General features: G+C 40.7%; 1 protein-coding gene across 1 annotated transcript; it reads right to left on the bottom strand.

Annotated features, from left to right (window-relative positions):
• Positions 1 to 662: 662 nt before the first annotated feature.
• Positions 663 to 16,678, bottom strand: LOC144033817 (putative G-protein coupled receptor 149). Its single transcript, XM_077542156.1, has 5 exons — positions 15,597 to 16,678; positions 13,767 to 13,948; positions 12,201 to 12,715; positions 5,222 to 5,365; positions 663 to 3,461 (listed from the first exon to the last, which is right to left on the bottom strand). Exons 1-5 carry the CDS (start codon positions 16,529 to 16,531, stop codon positions 2,964 to 2,966), a joined length of 2,274 nt encoding a protein of 757 aa, XP_077398282.1. The 5' UTR covers positions 16,532 to 16,678; the 3' UTR covers positions 663 to 2,963.
• Positions 16,679 to 19,984: the final 3,306 nt, after the last annotated feature.

The raw sequence follows: 19,984 nt of genomic DNA, 5'->3' as shown, positions 1-19,984 counted from the left end.
AAATACTGCAACTGCCTTAAAGATAATGTATCCAAGATGGCTATGCATACCATCAAAAACATATAAACAGATATTTTCAAATTGGTATGGAATAACTATTTTGTTATATTGACTATGGGAATCTTTGACTGTCTCACGATTCGATTCCGATTTTTGGGCCTGCGATTCAATTTAGAATCGATTTTCAATTCAAAATGACTTGATTTGACAATAATTTCTGCTTCATTTTATAAATGAGCAAATAATTGTCATGATCTACTCTAGCCTGACTCGCTAGCGCTAAGTCGCACGCTACTCGCGGCACTCTTATTCCTCAAAAGAACGGTTATTCATACAAAAAAATTCAGGAATGTACACAGAGAAGCATCTTAACATTAGTCACCGACATATGCTCTTCCTACACTGCAAAAAAACAACTTTTATTGGCATAACTTGATAGTGACTTTTTCCTTCTACTTTCTAATGTGGCTACGACTTAACTGTGTATCAGAACGCACGGAACCACACGGCCACTAAGTGGCCAAATCGGGTACAACATGAACAGCGTTCTCCCAGTACACAAACAAGGGCAAGACAGTATAAAATAATTTAAATAAAATCGATTTTAGGACATTTAAAATCGGTTCTGAATGAGAATTCTTATGAGAATTGATTTTTTTTTTTTTTTTTTTTTTTGGCACACCACCTAATAATTACTTCATTATCTGGGAACGTGAAGGCATATTTGCTTGTGATAGACGCTCGCCAGAAAAATAAGAATTCAAATTGGTGTCAAAATGCACAAAATGACTTCTGGAATCCGAGTTGTGGATTTAAGCACGAATGCATGAAATCCCCCAGATGGCTCTCTGATTGGATGGGAAGTCAGACTCAAATTGTTTTTGTGATTTTGGAGGCACTCTACGGGACATTCTTGTGTGCAGGAGAAAGAAAAAAAAAAAAACATACACTGTATAACGCAGAGGCATACTGTAAAGAGTCCTCGCATCGCCTCCAATAATGCCGTGAACGGCGTGAAGTCTTTTCAAAGCGCTCGTCTCTCCTTGGCACCTTTTCCTATTTAGCCTCACAGTCTCTTCATTTGCTAGCAAAAACACAAGACCGCGCAATAAATAATGAATGTGGAGCAGGCGCAAGAAGGAACACAGCATAATTCAAACAAATACAGTGCAGTGAGCAACAGAAAAACACAGTATGAACACTTGTGGCAGCCTCATCAAAAACTATTACTATCATCAGGCCTGCGCACATGTGGTCAAGGAGAATTTTTGTAATGAAACACTAAAAAAAAAAAAAAAAAAATCCCCCCCAAAAAAACAGGGATGAGTCAGACTCAAGGGTCAGCTGACCACTCCCCTAGCGGCCCGGTCATTGGTGACATCAGACAAGTGACCACATTTTCACCCTGAAAACATGTCTCAGTCCATTTATCGCTGCGTACATCGAGTGAAAGTCCAATTTTTCTTCATCAAACCTACTTTGTCTTTATCGCCGCCAAACACACAACACAGACAGGAGGAGGTTTTGCATCGTTTGCCATTAATTTGCTTGCTAGATGCAAAACATGTTGACAAGAAAATTAGTAAAGTGAATAGCAATGGACTATGTGGAGCAGGACTTGGACGAGTCCTGCAGCCGTCACGTTCAATCTTCCGAGTCCTGTGACCGTCACGTTCCATCTTCCGAGTCCTGCAACAATCGCTTTCCAACTTCCGGTTCCTGCGTTCTTGGCGCTCCATCTTCTCCATCTTCTCTATCCTTTTCAGATCGTTTTTTAACCAATCTTGAGGTCTTGCTTGGTTTCTTATCGTGTAGTGGTTCAGTGACAGTGACTGATTGTTTGCTGCTCCATTTCCACTGCATAGTTGACCGGCATCACAAATGTAATGCTGGCAACAACAAAAAAAACATGTCGCACTAATGCATTAGCCAGAAAGAGACACCCTAGCAAACAACAAAAATGGAGGCCAACGAGCGATGAGGAGCCGCAGAACAATACGGTGGTTGAAGTCTCACTATAGTTTATGTTCCTAATTTTGCTTTTAGAAAATGGATACCATGTGCTGGGAAATGGATTAATAGTACTTTACTGGCGAACAGTCCTGGGCTAGCAGGACCAAAACTAAGACGTAGCAACAAGTAAGCTAACATTTATGTGTTAACATGAATCTGTGTTTATTTATCTCATTTATTTAAAAATTACAATGACACTCTGGTTTACATTGACCCAGTTTTGCAAATAGAAAAACCTAAATAGCAAGCAGTGTTGACCCGAGTTTATACTATGCACTGGAAATGCGGATGCATACTGTGTGGTGTAGGCTAGTCTGCCTTTTGCTCATTTCTAGCAAATGGAAGGATGAATGGAAGGTTGAATGGATTGGGGGGGGGGGAAGATGACAGACGGAGCGTAAAATTGACAAATGAATTGTTGATGCTCTCAAATTACCCATCATTGTGTGTACCCACTATCACCTATGGTCCAAAACTCGGACTTTGTGAACCAAACATGTCTTGACAGATGGGAGCTCATTGAGGTGTCTGGAGCATCTATTATGAATGATTCCTAGATGCCTCCCTGAGAATGTCTTCAGGGCATGTCAAAAGTTTAGAGCTGGCCTGGGGGCAGACCCATGACATTATGTCTTACCGGCTGGTCTAGGTGCACTGTGCACCTCTGGGAGGTTGGATTGGACATGGACATAAACCTGGTTGACCCTAACCTCTGGACCGGAGAAATATGGATGGAGAGTATGTAAGGTCGGTGATGTCGCCATTGTGTTTTCCACCCGAGAAACAAAATGATTTACCAGTTTTGCGACTCTGTCGTATGATCAATAACCCTCCGTTTGTAGGGTGTAATGGAAGTGCATGGCAACCAAGTAACAAATGAACAGAAAATCAAATAAAGGCCAATCATATTTGATAACAGTTGGCCTCGACAGAGGTTGTCCTGGAGAATTTCAGTCCTCGGTGTCCCCAGCTTGTTTTCTGTAGGCCTCGTTGAGCAGCTGTATTTCCTCTTTATACCCCGAGCTCCCTTGCGTCTGTCTGCGACTGTTCTGCCGATGGGCCTCCACCGTGTCGGGAATGGTGATGTTGATGGCCTCGGCCTCGGGATTGCCGGCGGCGGGGATGAGCAGGGAGTAGGAGGCCGTCTCGCCCAGGTCGCAGGAAACAAAGCGGTTCTCCCGGCGCGAGTAGCGCAGCGACGGCGAGCGGGCGTGGCTGGACGACTGGCTGATGTTGGACACGATGGAGACGCTGTCCATGGCCTCCTCGTTATCGCAGATCTCCAGGACCTCCAGGTGGATCTTGACGTTGGTGTCCCCGACCTCGGTTCCGATGTCAAGTCCCATGCTGACGTCGGCGATGTTCACATCGCCTGTCTGGCCGCCTGATGTTTTGTCGTCGTCCGCACTGGGCTCATGGCCCACCGATTTGGAGCGGTACACCTCCACCTGTAAGCCAGCAGGAGATTGACACTTGACTCAATGAACAATTTTCAACAGTGAAAAGTAAATATTTTGTCTCGAATGAATTTGATAACTTCATTATTTTTCACGTACAATTAATACTTTTAAAAAGTAATTTTTCTAGTTGCTGTCGACTGATTATGACATCACCTGTGCTGAGGAAGTAGGTTACGAACAATCATGGCTCACCTGTTTTCTGGGTTTGGTCAGCAAACTGAGCCATGATTGGTCGTTACCTACTTCCTCAGCACAGGTGATGTCATCATCAGTCGACAGCAAGTAGAAAAATTACTTTTTAAAGGTACTAATTGTACATGAAAAATATATGAACTTTTTACTGCTGAAAATGGCTCAATGAGTCAACTAAAATTAACGAAAAAACTAAAACTAAAATTCAAAAAACAATTTATTTAACGAAATAAAATAAAAATGAAAATGCTTAAAAAAAAAAAACTAACTGAAACTATAGTTTATGTTTACAAAACTAACTCAAACTAACTAATTACAGCAAAAATGTCCTTCGTTTTAGTCTTTGGTAATTAATTTAATGCATGAGGCTTTGGGGATGATTTTTAAACGTGATTTTAAGTAGATTCATTTTGATATTAATTAACCGGAATAAAGACGTTTGAAGGTGTGTCACAGAGAAGTGACGTCATCTAGCAGCAACCAATAGAAAAGCACCTTCTGATGATGTCGCTCCCATGGTGTTTTTAAAATATTGCGCACAAGTAATACATATTAAAAAAAAACTAAAACTAATACTTAAACTAACTAAAACTAAACAAAAACTATGCATTTATTAAATAACTAAACTAGTAAAAACTAACAGAACCACCCTGAAAACTAATTAAAACTAACTAAATTTAACAAACAAAACTCAAAACAAATTCAAAACTAACTAAAATGAAAAATTCCAAAACTATCATAACCACGGACTGGTCGCGAACCAACCAAACTTCAAAATTGTGAGGCAAAGACGTGCTAACCACTCAGCACTATGCTGCCCCTCACTAAAAAAACAAGTTTATACTGTATTAACTTCGAAGATCAACAGTCAAAGTCATCTTTATTCACATAAATTGATGTTTAGAACATTCTTTAATAATTAAAGTGGAAGCCAAAATCCCCCCCAAATTTTGTTTTTTGGTTAATATTATGTTAGTGGAATATGAGTTAATCAGCAAAATCTAGCTGTTTTTATCAGTATCAGAAGAAAATGACATCACAGCTGCTCAGGTCTAAGGTAACAACCAATCACAGCTCAGCTTCAGAAAACAGGTGATCTGTGATTGGTCGTTGCCTTTGAGCAACTGTGATGTCATCTTCAATCGACAGTATGTGGCAAAATGGCCGTTCCCTGAGATGGATAAAAACGGCTTAATGAGTTACATTCCAAAAATGTAATATTAATCATAATTTTAGACTAGTGAGGTCACACGTTACATATTATTGTCAAAAAATGTTTAAGGCTGACTTCCCCTTTAAATCAACAATGACCAAGCAATAAAAAGATTTTCATCTTATTCAATGTGATGAACAAGCTTAGTCATAAGCATCCCAGTAAATGAATAACTCCCCCAAGGTCAATCAAAAACATATTGCTCGGAAGTACCCTGGCCTGAAATACAGCCCGCCTTCATCTGTGACACAAAACCAATACATAAAATAAACAAAATGTGATTTGAATAAATAAACAATTTATGGACTCGGAATAGAAAATAAAATAGGACGTCTTTGCATACCCTCTTGGCATTGTTGGGGGAGATTTTCAGTCCGTCGCTGCTGACCTCGTAGGTGGACAGAGAGAGGGTCTTTCCGGTGGGGGCTTGCAGAGACACGGTTCCCTGGAAGGCGCACAGCGGGATGGACAGACCAGCTGATGACCTCTACATTGAGAGAAGAGTCCATCCAAAGTTAGTCCATTTCGGTGTACGATTATTCATCTTAAGTTATGGTCTCTATATTTATACATAACTTACATTACACACTATGTCAATAAGTTTTATTACACAAAATTATATATATATATATATATATATATATATATATATATATATATATATATATATATATATATTACCGTATTTTCCGCACTATAAGGCGCACCTAAAAGCCTTCAATTTTTTCACAAGCTAACCATGCGCCTTATAATCCAGTGCGCCTTATTGATGGATCAATAGTGAGCCGCAACAGGTCAAGACGCTATCGGTGACCCTGCACGATCGATGACGCTCATGCGCAGAAGATCCCGCCATCTTGGATCGCTAGCTAATACTAATACTTTACCTCAGAGAAAATAATAAAACAGCTGTTTATTCATTTTGGGAGTGAATGGAGTTGTCAGAAAGCTGGTTTGTAATCTATTAATAAAGTTTGACTGACCAATCTGACTATCTGTTGACATTCCCTTTAGCGCAGCACCATCTAATCGATGCATAACATAACCCCAGCCTCTACTGTAGCGCCTTATATATGAAAAAAGTTTTAAAATATGTCATTCATTGATGTCAAACATCTTATAATGAGGTGCACCTTATAGTGCTGAAAATACGGTAAATATATAACAAACCCAACCTGCTTTGCAGCTATCTAGACAGTCGTGTTCTCCATCTTCCTTTGTTTCCACACCAATAATGTGATTGTTTAATTGCAGCCCAGGCCCTGGCTACTTTATGGTAGATTTATCACTGAATAATTGAGCTGCGGCGACTCTGTTTTCCAAAGGAGACAGCAGGCGGAGACTGTGACGGGTATCATTAAGGCTTCTACATTATTTACATTAACGGCCTCTGCTGTAACGATTGCGGAGAAGGTGCACATTAGAGTCAAAAGAGGATGTCGATGCCTGGCTCCATTACCTTGCCAGTGTCTCTTGTATCATTGTGAATGAGTGGAGGGGAAAGCGGGAGGCAGCCAGACTTGAATGCTGACGGCACATTGTCAAGTAAATCAAATATTGCTTGGAAGCCATCAGCGTGATGAGCACACACATGGAAGTGAGCTCATTGTGGGGGCATAAATCTATTTAAGCGGGATCTGCCAGAAATCAAATCATAAATGATTACGTTTGAGGCTGCTGCGTTGGATGAAGGTGATCCTGCGTCTCCAATGAATGAATGAATGGAAGTCAGAGTAGTGTCAGCTGATGCAGGAATCGTAGCCAAGTGTGTCAGGTCGGCAGACGCATCGTTTCGCCCTTCTTTAGCAACCACGAGAACACTTATGATGCAATTCTCCACGAGCTACGTACATAATAACGCCACAATAATAAATATATTGTGAAAGTAATTCTTCAAAACGGCATATTTTTAGCTCGCTAGCTAGCATTATAATACTTCGAGTCAAGCTAAAGCGGGCTTCTCTCATATAGGCAATCAGACCAAATTTGACCGTTTTCCCTCCATTGTGATCAAAGTTAGCTTAGGTGCGATTTTCGGATATCTCTTGAGTGATTATCCTCTGGTGTGGGGTGTGTTAAAGTGATACTTGACTAATTGAGCCATTTTCAGCAGTAAAAAAGTTCATATTTTGTCTATAATTAATGTGATAACTTCATTATTTTTTTCCATGTACAATTAAGACCTTTAAAAAGGAATATTTCTACTTGCTGTCGACTGATGATGACATCATCTGTGCTCAGCAAGTAGGCAACGACTAATAATGGCTCAGTTTGCTAACCAAACCGAGAAAACAGCTGAGCCATGATTGGTCGTTACCTACTTCCTCAGTATAGGTGATGTCATCATCCGTTGACAGCAAGTAGAAACATTACTTTTTAAAGGGATACTTGACTCATTGAACAATTTTGAGCAGTGAAAAGTTAATATTTTGTCCAGAATGAATTTGATAACGTCCTTATTTTCCATGTACAATTAATACATTTCAAAAGTCATTTTTCTACTTGCTGTCGACTGATGATATCACCTGTGCTAAGGAAGTAGGTAACGGCCAATCATGGCTCACCTGTTTTCTGGATTTCATCAGTAAACTGAGCCATAACTGGTCGTTACCGACTTCCTCAACAGCACTGGTGATGTCATCATCAGTCGACAGCAAGTACAAAAAATACTTTTTAAAGCTATTCATTGTACATTAAAAATAATGGTTACCACATTAATTATAGACCAAATTTGAACTTTTTACTGCTGAAAATGGCTCAATGAGTCAAGTATCCTTTTAAAGTGGAAGTCAACCTTAAACATTTCTTGACAATAATATGTTTTATGTGACCACACGAGTCTAAACATGACATTCTGATTAATATTACATTTGTGGAATAAGAGTTATGAAGCAAAATCCAGTCAGTTGTATCCATCTCAGGGGGCGGCCATTTTACCACTTGTTGTGGACTGAAGATGACATCACGGTTGCTCAGGTCTCAGGTAACAACCAATCACAGCTCAGCTTCAGAAAACAGTTGAGCTGTGATTGGTCGTTGCCTGAGCCCTGAGCAATATTGATGTCATCTTCAGTTGACATCAATGGGGTGGCCATTTTGCCACTTGTTGTCAACTGAAGATGACAGGCAACAACCAATCACAGCTCAGCTTCAGAAAACAGTTGAGCTGTGATTGGTCGTTGCCTGAGCCCTGAGCAATATTGATGTCATCTTCAGTTGACATCAATGGGGTGGCCATTTTGCCACTTGTTGTCAACTGAAGATGACAGGCAACAACCAATCACAGCTCAGCTTCAGAAAACAGTTGAGCTGTGATTGGTCGTTGCCTGAGCCCTGAGCAATATTGATGTCATCTTCAGTTGACATCAATGGGGTGGCCATTTTGCCACTTGTTGTCAACTGAAGATGACAGGCAACAACCAATCACAGCTCAGCTGTTTTCTGAAGCTGAGATGTGATTGGTTGTTACCTGAGACCTGAGCAACTGTGATGTCATCATCAGTCGACAGCCAAGTGGCAAAATGGCCGGCCCTGAGACGGATCAATTGCTGCTTAACTCATATTCCACTAACGCAATATTAACTAGATGACCAGTTGGGCTGCATAGAACATATGCATGGGGGGTGGCGGTGACTTCCCCTTTAACACAAAGAAAACTATTGACAGTGTTGGCTTAATAATGTGTGATACGTCATGACTTATTTCAAGTCTTTCTTTCCAAATCTCATATTCTCAAAATGTACAACGTTTCCGTGGAATACTACTCTTGACAAAGCTGAGTCTTAAAAGTTAATCGCTGCTTGTGTAGAAAATAACGCCACAGGTGTACTGCGCCTAATGTTGTTACTTGTGAGACTCATTCTCTAGTCTGTCTCGATCAATGTGAGCAATTTCTCTGATGTTTGCAGCGCATCGATTACGGTCTTCGTCGCGTCTCGCCACATTCAATACAAATTTCCTTTTCATTGTGCACCCTGTAACCATATACAGTAATAGTGTCTATTTATGAGAATGGATCTGCTTAAAAGCTTTCACTTTTGCTCCGTGTGAACGCACAATAAAGCAAACGTGCACGCCGGCGCGGTCTAAAGTCACTGAGAGGCTAAAGATGTCTTTAAGCTTTAATTCTGCCTCTCTCTCGCTTTGGAGGCGGAAGGCCAGAGGGCTTGACAGTATGCAGCAGAGACAATGGATAATGACATAGAGCCTGCTAATGAGCAGCAAAACACAGACAGTAAATCGCAAACTTTGTCGGTGATGTATAGCTTGGTGGGTCTCTGCAGCTTGCACGACTGGATAAATAAGCTGCTTTTCATGCACCATGAGGAGTGGGAGGCTCTTTAATTTTGCCATTTTTCAGACGTTCTGTATTTTTTTTCATATAGTTGACGGAGGCGTTTATTTACTCACTCATCTGCAGAGAGCAGCAGGGGTGTCTGAGCCTGGAATCCTTTATAGTTTTGACATTCAATTTGACTCGGGGTGTTCAGAAAAATCATTTCGGCAATATATTGCGATATTGACAGCACACAATTCTTGTATCGATTCAATATGCAGCCGAATTGATATTTGAACATCAATTTTTGATGGAAATATTCAACAAAAAAAGTCTTACTTAGGGTTCCCACTTTAAGCAAGGAAGAATGTTATATTAATGGAACATTAAGCCTTAATATTTGATTTTAATGCTGTTCAAACATGAAACAGATTGCAACCTGGGCCCGGTTGTTCAATTCTCGGTTATTTTAACCACTGTTTAACCCCTAACTGCCAGTTAAATTCTTAACCCGCCATTAACTAACCGGCCGTTAAAGGGATACTTTACTTACTTAGCCATTTTTGGCAGTCAAACATTTATATTTTGCCTATAATGAATTTGATATTTTCATTATTTTTCATGTATAATTAGTACCTTTTAAAAACACATTTTGCAACTTGTCGACTGAAATTGACATCACAAGGGCTCACGTAACCAATCACAGCTCAGCTTGTGAATGTCACATGACCGAACCTAGAAATGAGAAATTATTGGTGTAGCATATAATATTGTATGCTTTTGTCTGATTTTGTTTCTCATATTTTTGAACTTTTTTGTCATAACATATTTGTATTTTTGACTGATTTGTATCTTTTGTGTAATATTTTGAGAGAATAGTTTTGAATTGTGTCTTGTTTTTGAATTTACATCTAATATGTCTGTATTTCTGTATTTGTTAATTTCATTTCAATTGGGCTTGGGAACGAAGCACACAAAAAAAAAAAAGGCTAAGCTAAGATGAGTTCAGTTGTTGAATTCCTTCACAATGTCCTTGTACAGAGCTCACCCCAATTACAAAAAACATGTTAGCCTCTAATGGATAAATGCAATTAATATAGACCGTCGCGAATACACATTGCAGGCTCCAACACAACACCCCTCCCCTACCAAGTCAATAAATAGATCCGAGCCCAACTGTGAGCTCGACTCTGTTGGAGCCGCATGCAATGAATATTTGCTTTTGACTGACAGGCTGACATTTGCTGCCGAAAGGATGGGAGACAGCATCTCGCTCGATTGCGCGACTGGTCGCAATCCATTTGAGGTTTAGCCTACATCAAGAGATGGAGAGATGAGACAGTTAGGCATAACTTTAAAAAAAAAAAAAAAAACAGACGGCAAACAGACCTTGCTAGGCAGCTGTGCAGTTCAAAAACAATTATAATCTTGCGAATAAATTTTGATTAGCATGAGTCGAGAGTCGACAAAGCAGCAGTTTCTCAGAACAGCTAAACATGTGTCCGAATGAAAAGAAGAAACCGCTTCTTTAATCAAAAAGGTAATTGTACTCTTGACCAAGGTTATTTTTGTTAACTAAAACTAACGAACAAAATAAAAAAAAAACAATTTCCTTAATGAAATAAAATAAAAACGAAAATGATTTTTTTTTTAAATAAAAACTAACTACAACTACATTTGATGTTTACAAAACTAACTAAAACTAACTATAATTATTGCAAAAATGTCCTTCGTTTTAGTCCTTGGTCATTAATTTAATGCATCAGCCTTTGGGGATGATTTTAAATGTGATTTTAAATAATTTATTTTGACATTAACCGGAATAAGGACGTTTGAAAGTGTGTCACACAGAAGTGACGTCATCTAGCCGCAGCCAATAGAAAAGTACCTTCAGATGACATCACTCCCATGGTGTTTTTTTTTTAAATATTGTGCATAAGTAATACACATTTTTAAAAAACTAAAACTAATACTGAAACTAACTAAAACTAGGCATTTATTAAATAATTAAACTAATAAAAACTAACAGAAGCACCCTGAAAACTAAAACTAACTCAATTAAAAAAAAAAAAAACTCAAAATGAAATAAAAACGAACTAAAATGAAAATTCCAAAACTATAATAACCCTGCTCTTGACCAAACGAAAAGGGCCAAAACATCCCTAATGAAAATTTAATTGTACTAAAAAAAAAAAAAAAAAAAAAACTAGCCACCAGAGGGTGCCAGACTGCACAAATGGCAATCAACCTGACTTTTTTTTTTTTTGGTTGCATTTAAATATCGTGAACATGACGATGACGATATTGTGGCAGTTTTAATATCACAATATCGTGCTTATTGTTACATCCCTAGTGTATATAGAGTCTTATTTGTAAGCAATAGCCACGCTTGCCTGTTGTCACCTTGATATGCCTTTTGGACATTATTGCTGTGACTTCTACCATGGTTGTTCCACCATTTGTAAGTACGTTTTGTGTTTAAATAGTGTCATTTTGTCATGTTTCATTTATTCAGAGCTCATTTTTTGTCTTAAATGTCCGACTCATGTCATGCTAGGTAGCTAGCTAGCTTCCCTCCCAAAAAAACGAGTTTGTAAACGGTTTTATTTTAACTCATTCCCTGCCATTGACAGAAAAAGACGTCAAATGATTTTTTTTTTTTTTTTTTTTTGCTGGGCTGGCAGTGAATGTGTTAAAATATACCGGCCTTTCCTTGATGCATTTCCTTGTGTCATTTCTTCAGCTTCATGAAATTCCGCATGCAGCGTCCAAGAAATACAACGCTTGCGGAAACCTTCCACATCGCCGCAATCATTGTGAATTGACACGTAAACTTGAATGCGTTCTATCCTTGCGCCGTCCGTACGGCCGCCGTACGGAAAACGCACCGCGTCCGTTCCGCAGCCATTGTGAAATGGGTTTTAATCTTCTGGAGAAATAGGACTTAAACATCTCAAATAAACCGCAAAACGACAGCTACAAATTGCTACATGAAGTGCTTGGGTGTTTTAAATTCTAAATGGAGCATGTGGCCAGTGGTTTTTACCTGTCTGGGCGTTCGCTCTGATTTGCTTCTGCACCACTCCCAATCTGTCAACTCAATTTTCCGGCACTCTTCGTGCGACAGCCTCCTCTCCGAGCCCTCGAACACGGACGAGGTGTCTGTGAGATGACGCTCCTTCTCTCGCTGATGAAGAGGGATGGAGTGAAAACCCTCCTCACCTCCAAGGTTCTCGCGGTTCAGCAACGGAGGGCGGCAGTCAACCGGCGCCTCTCCGCCGCTGCCGCCGCCCCCACCGCCGACATCCTCCAGCAAGAGGTGTGAATGAAAGGAGCTGTCCACGGGCAACGTAGCGCCGAAAGCAAAATTTGGGCCCAAGCTGCAGAGGCCGCCACTCTCCAGCGCATGCGGACGGCTGTCGGGGAAATCGCTGTTGAGGAGGCTGCGGTAGGTTGGCTTCTCGGCCAGCGCGGCGCCATCAGACATGGGAGCGTGCGACAGCTTGAACACGCCGCAGCCTTTGTGGAGGGAAAGGTTGAACTCAAATCTTCGTTTTATTGCTGTGAATAGAAGATTTGACAATCATTTCTGTCCGGGTAGTTGTCTTTGTTCGTATTTGTATTTGGGGTGTCTACTACGACACATGGGAATATCAGTCTTAGAAATGAGAAACAATTTTCTCATTGAAAAAAAAACATACGTTTATGTCTTGATTAATTTTATCGTAGATTATCATGGATTTAGTACCTGACCAATATATCGAAAATGGCGATGTCGTCATATCGTGAGATAATCGTTATCGTGAGTCTTGGCTTGTATCGCATATCGTATCGTGAGGTACCCAGAGGTTTCTACCGAAGAGAATAACCACTACTGGGAACTAGACTAAGTGCAATTTCTGGAGAAATTGCGTGGGAATGCTGAAAGCTGAATGCTAAGATTTGAATACATGCGGAATGCTTATGAAGTCAATGGAGAGATAAGTTATGAAATTATGACCTTATGATTACCGGGCAAAGCACTTTATTTACCAACTGTTGCCACCGAGCAGTATCAGACACCTGGTAATGATGATGTTATATAGTGGGCGCAGAAAGCGATACTTAAAAAAAAGTTCAGTGCCCCATTGAAAATGAATGATATATACTTCGGGAGGCGTGAATTTTTTAAGCTAGTTGAAATTTGAACAGTGTAAATTGGAAGTATTATGTGGGAGTTGTTACGTGGCAAAAAAAAGTGTGGAGAATAAAAATCACAATAACATATTTGGGAATGCTTCAGCATGGGGGGTTTCCCATTTTTGTTGTTTTTGTTTCATGTTAGCAGCACTTGCTCCACGCCAGCGCAAAACTCCAACATGAACCCCAGCTTACAGACGTCACGTCTGTTCTGCAGGCACAGTGGGTTGCAGTCAAAAGCGTGACATATGCTGCTTTCAACCACTTATATTTTTTACTAGGGGAAAAAAAAAATTATGCCATTTATTTGACGTGTGCTGCTTTATCTGGTCACATCCATTTGAACACAATACACAATAATTATAAAATACAGTATTCAGGCCTCCTAATTTATAGTTGATTAGTCAGTGCCGTTATTTGATTTCCCGGCTACCTGAGGGGTCGGGCGCGGGCTCCCGGTTGCAGTTAATGAAGCAGCCGCACGGCATGTGGATCCAGCGCTTGGAAAGCACGAAGAGCGGCGTGACGGCGGGCGCCAGCAACGTGAGGATGAAGCCGAGTGTCTCGAGGGACGAGCTCCGGGCATTGGCGGCGTGGCGCGCCAGCATCAGAGTCTGTGAATGAAAGAGAGGGAGGACATGAATACGAATGAATGCGGATGAAGGCGCGGAGGATAGTGAAGGGAATCGCTCGTGTTCTTTTATCAGGGCTGATTCTAGTGTTGTCACTATCGACTGTTTTTAGAATCGATTAAACTATCGATTATTCAGTCGACTAACTCATTCACTCGCCGCCATTTTCGCTGAAGCAACAACCCCCTTCGCTCCCGGCTGTTTTACTGGATTTTGACTGATTTTGCAAGGCCCACATAATATTGTGTTCTATTGCTATAAACACATGGAACCTACAAAAAGAAAGATAATAGTCTCTTCTTTCATTAGGAAAAAAAGTACATTTCTATCTGTTTCTGTTTTGTAGAAATTAGCATTAGAATATAACTAGGTTTCATCGTTATTCACAAACCTGGTGAGAACACTGGCAAAAAGAGCTTGTTGCAACATGGCCCTGGTTGATCTCTTATACTCTGCTGCCACCTGCTGGCCGTTTTTGTAATAACTACCATTGCTTTAAGCGTTCTCTTCATTTTAGAAACTGCATCAAAGCCTTCTGTATGCTCTTGTATTAAAAAAAAAAAATAAATAAATAAAAAAAATAAATAAATAAAAATGTTAAAAATATGTTTTTTTGGGACTGGCAATATTTAAAATAGAATGTTTTTATACGTTTTGGGGAGCAAATGAGTTAATGGACGAATTGGACTCATTTAAATTTTGCAGTAAAGTGTATTTAAAAAAATATATATATATTTTTTGCCCCCGATTACTTTTTATGAACCAGTGATTGGTGTTTATTTTGTACTTCGTATTTGTGTAGTCATTAAAAAAGGGGGTGGATTGATGTTGTTCTATGTTACTGGTTGTTTTCCAAAGTAAAAACTGATGTTTGGAAAGGTCTTATTTTGAGTTAGGAATAAGCGGTCAAGAAAATGGATGGATGGATGGATGGACAGAAGATACTCTTCTTTTATGAAAGACTACAGAAATCATTGTTGATATACTGAAATCAGAGGATTTGGACATTTTTAAATTAAAAAATGACTCCAAACGATTCCTCGATTGTTAAAATAGTTGTTGATTATTTTGACAATCGATTACTTGTCGACCAATCGATTAATTTTGACAGCTCTAGCTGATTCTTAAGAGTACAATACAGTATTTGGCGGTTTTGATGTAGTTGTATTGTTTGTACTACCCAATACAATGACCAATAATTTAAGTAACATCAACAAAATAGTCATAAACTCAGTCTGTATAGTGTATACAATTGAAACACACGTAGCAACAACACATGTACACATAATATAGCAATATTCACAGGCATATATTCTTAATCCTCTGCAAAGAATGGCCAATATTACTGAGGCTTTCTGGCCGATTGTCACCTTTCATGTGTATCCATATGTTATTATACTGCCCCCTGGTGGTCAAGTCGCAAACACCAGGAGGATCAACGTAATGTGGCAAAAGTATTTAATTCTTGATGTTAGAGTTAATTATCATTTTTCCTATTAAAAAAAAAGAAGACGTTATAGTTTGCTAGAATGGGTTTATGGCATCTCACTTCCTCTCCTGACACTTTTCTAAATCAAGCACATTTGCAATTGACGAATAAATGTTGTGTGGTGCGCGTGTCGTTACTCATCATCATTGGCATCCACAAAGTAACCCTGACAACCGCCAGGATCATCGAGAAGCGCTTTTGCGCGAACACCACAGGCGAGTCCCCCACAGCCGCCGACATTTGCCGGCAGACGGACCCCGGGAACCCCGCGTCCGCCTCCATGCCCTCCCCGAGCTCGCACGTCGTCCCGCACGAACTCGGGCTCAGTTGGTTGTAGGCGCCCAAACTTTTGTCCAGGCTGTCCCGAGAGAGCGAGCGGACGTCGCCCGGATATCCGGCGCACGGCTGCACGCTCGTCTGCGGCTCTCCGGAGCACAGCAGCCGGTAGGTGAGCGGCAGGAAGAAGAAGAGCAAGCCGCAAAAGCACAGCGAATACAAAAGGAAGAGCAGCAACGTGTAGAAGCCGCCACTGTCCGGGAAGCAGCCGAGGGGGGCTTGCGCGAAGCTGCCCCAGCCGCACAACGGCAGCACGCTGACGGCCAGGCTGACCGCCCACACGCCGGCGATGGCCCACATCACCCGGAGGGGCCGCCGGACGGAGCGCGGCGCCCCGAACCTCTTCTTGGTGACGTAAAAAGTGTAGCCGGCGATCAAACAGGCCTTCATGTTGCTCGAAACCCCCTGGAAGACGTAGAGGAGCCCGGCCAGGGTGCACAAGCTGGCCGAGCCTCCGTCGCGCTCCCACTGCAGGAGGATGAAGAGGGACAGCGGTACCACGCTGAGCAGGTCGTCCACGGACATGGACGCCACGATGAGGCTCAGGGATGTCTTCCTCCTCATCTGCAGCAGGGACAGGAGCGAGTACACGCCGCCGACGAAGGTGGCGGCGGCGATGGTTACGCACAAGGCGAAGAGGAGCAGGCGGATGCGCCCCTCCGCCGTCGTCACCTCGGTGGCGGCCGTCCCGCCGCCGCTCGTGGCCGCCGAGAGGTGGCCGTGGTCGGACGGCGTGGACATCTTCCCGGCGATCAACTTAATTGTCTCCCTACTATCGGACGACGCTAAAGTTTGCACGGAAAGCAGAAAAGCACATCACGATTTTTTTTTTTCTTTTGAGATGCGTGCGTGTGGAGTCGACCAAGCTGAGTTGGCCGCTCCGAGCGCGCCGACGTGGGGGGCACGTCGCCTCGCTTATGTGCACACCCACCCCCTTTTTTCTCTTCAGTCACGATGGGGCTGGGCTCATCATACAAACAAACTACTACAGCTCCCACTATTAATTTCATACACGTGTACCACCTGCATAATGAGCAAAGACAATGAATTATGTTTTCTAATACTCTGAGCAATCCCTTGAGATAAACCAAACCTAATTAAGGTAGGACAGTAAATTATAAACTTTAAGTATAGGCAGCTGTGATGAATGGGTTCAAATTGGTTGCTGCACCTGACTCAAAGTTAGGGATTGGTTCCAACGCTATGGAAAATTATTCAGTAGATGGTTTTACTAACAAAGAGAACAATAAACTATGTACAGTGGTGTTGTGGGTGGTGCTTATTTGACAGTATACTGTCAAATAAGCACCACCCACAAAACAGGATAAAGGTATTGATTTGATTGTGAAAACTAGGGGTGTTAAAACAAAATCGATTCGGCAATATATCGCGATATTACATCGCGCAATTCTCAAATCGATTCAATAGGCGGCTGAATCGATTTTTAAACTTCCATTTTTAATGGAAAAGTATTCAACAAAACGTCTTACTTCGGGTTAGGGTTCACACCTTAAGCATGGAAGAATGTTATATTAATAGAACATTGAGCCTTAATATTTTATTTCAATGCTGTTCAAACATGAAAGATTACAACCCGTATAAGACTGAAGTTTCAGATGAATAAATAATGCATTTTCATCCAAATCTTACACTGTACAAGTTTACTGTTTAGTATTTTCTAAATTTGAATAAAAAAAAAAAAATCACAACAATCGACTTATACATTCGTATCGGGATTAATCGGTATCGAATCGAATCGTGACCTGTGAATCGTGATACGAATCGAATCGTCAGGTACTAGGCAATTCACACCCCTAGTGAAAACCATTTACTTTGCATTGACAGACATCAATTTTGATTTTGATGGAACTAAAAATACATCCATCCTTGCTTTCACACTAACCACTATACTATTTAATTAGTTAGGGTCAACAGTGCAGAAGTTTCACTTGTAGTTTACACAAGTGTCAGCCAGATCCACTTAACACATTCACTGCCAGCCCAGCAAAAATGCATTATTTGACGTCTTTTTCCGTCAATGGCAGTCAATGAGTTAAGACAGCCACTTACCATTGCACGTTGGCATTGCAAATGTGAAAGATAATTGATTGCTTTGAATTCATTTGGACAGAATGTTTACTGATGTTTAGTGACGGGTACTTTTGTCATTATCCTATGGAAGTCTCAGAGAAAGTGAGCGTGCGTTTAGTCTGCAGACGCGGTGCGGGGGTGGGTCCACACTTTATGATGTCATAAAGTGAGCACTTGCTCATTTTCTCAGGTTGTGAGGGGATGGTGCTTGGAGAGCAGAATGACTGAGAATTTCTCAGAGAGGGACAAATGGAGGAAAACACCACTTCCGTCATGTTTTTAGTGAGAAATTAGCATTTTTATTTTTTTTTAAGCACACGGCTAAAAGCTCCAAAAAGTTGACTTTTCATGTTGCTGTCCCTTTAATCTTAGGCATATTTTGATGAAAACAGTTAAGACACTTGTGGGAGCTGTTTTATATTTTTTGGGGGGAAATATGGCAGAATAAATCTCCTCTAAAGTTGCCAGCAGCAATTAAAGGTCCTGCACTGCCGCTTTCCATGCATGAATCACGCATGGAAATCAGTCTCGCATGCTTAGCCCACAAGGGATGTCATTGGCAAAAAAAACAACAACAGAAAAACAAACAAACTTGGCAATATCGTATCACCGTGTTTGTTTAGGGTACCTGTTTCCAACTGGGGACCATTTGGGCATATTGGACTATATGACAACATGAGTTCAAGAATTCACCTTGAAATGGCTTCTTCGAACCCAAATCGCGAACATAATTCTTTATAGATAAGATTTTACAACTTGGAAATGACCTAGCGCCGCCGAACACATGTTTACACTCCATCGAGGCCAAGTTAGTCGTGTATGTGCGTGTATGCCAATTACAACCCGGCTGTGTCCTTGTTTTGTCCCTCCATGAGCTTTTCAAGGATTTTCAGCTACGAAGGACCACCATGTTTGTCCACAAGGTTTCATGAGTGTTCACTCTTGCTTGTACTCCGTTATTTATGGCATTTTCTTTTGTACATCTGCGCAATGACAGGCCACACTTGTAAAGTCCGCTGCGCCTCTCCTACTCCATGATGTCGTTGGATAGCGGCACGCTACATTGCGGGAAGCATCCTAAACACGAGTGTAAACATCTGTGACTCGCGGCTGGCTAATCGAGTTTGGGTTAAGTGACTGAGAGGCCGCCTAATGACTCCTCTCTGGAGCCACAGTGACGGCAGCGGGGAACATTAGAGGACAAAATGCAACTCTCGTGGGTGTACGCATGAGCACATGAAAACGCACGGACCAGCTGAGCCCAGACTTTCACTGCAAGGTGACCTAGTTTGTGTGTGTACCAGGGTTATTATAGTTTTGGAATTTTTCATTTAGTTTTTATTTTGTTTTGTGTGTTCTTTTTTTATTGTTTTAATTTGTTTTGTTTTAATTAGTTTTCAGGGTGGTTTTGCTATTTTTTTTAATTAGTTTTAGTTATTTAAGAAATGCTTCAGTTTAGTTTAGTTTTAGTTAGTTTCAGTATTAGTTTTTTTGTTTCTTTTAAAAAATGTGTATTACTTGTGCGCAATATTCAAAAACCACCATGAGAGCGACGTCATCTGAAGGTGCTTTTCTATTGGCTGCTGATAGATGACGTCACTTCTGTGTGACTACATTTTCTTCTGGTTAATATAAAAAGAAATCTACTTAAAATCATCCCCACAAGCTCATGCATTAAATTCATTACCAAAGACAAAAACAAATGACATTTTTGATATAATTATAGTTTTTGTTTTTTCAACATAAAATGTGGTTTCAGTTTTTTTTTAAAGCATTTTCTTTTGTATTTTATTTCGTTAATTAAATTTTTTTAATTTTAGTTTTTCGTTAGTTTTAGTTAACTAAAATAAACTTGGTGCATGATGGGTGTAATATGGGAGGTAACGTGTGACTTGGTGTTCTGTATATAACTAGATCGTAACAAAAAATGTCAATAATTATAAATGTAGCTGAATAACCCCCCCCAAAAAGTGGATAAAAGTGTTGTTGACTCATTGGGTCATTTTCAGCAGTAAGAAGTTAATATTTTGCCTATAATTAATTTGATCACATGACCAAACACAGACAACAGCTGAGCCAGGATTGGTCGTTACTTTCGCACCT

This window comes from Festucalex cinctus, chromosome 13, assembly GCF_051991245.1.
Source record: "Festucalex cinctus isolate MCC-2025b chromosome 13, RoL_Fcin_1.0, whole genome shotgun sequence".
Lineage (NCBI taxonomy): Eukaryota > Metazoa > Chordata > Actinopteri > Syngnathiformes > Syngnathidae > Festucalex > Festucalex cinctus.
The sequence above is the reverse complement of the archived record's forward strand: the minus strand, read 5'-3'. Positions and strand labels throughout refer to the sequence as shown.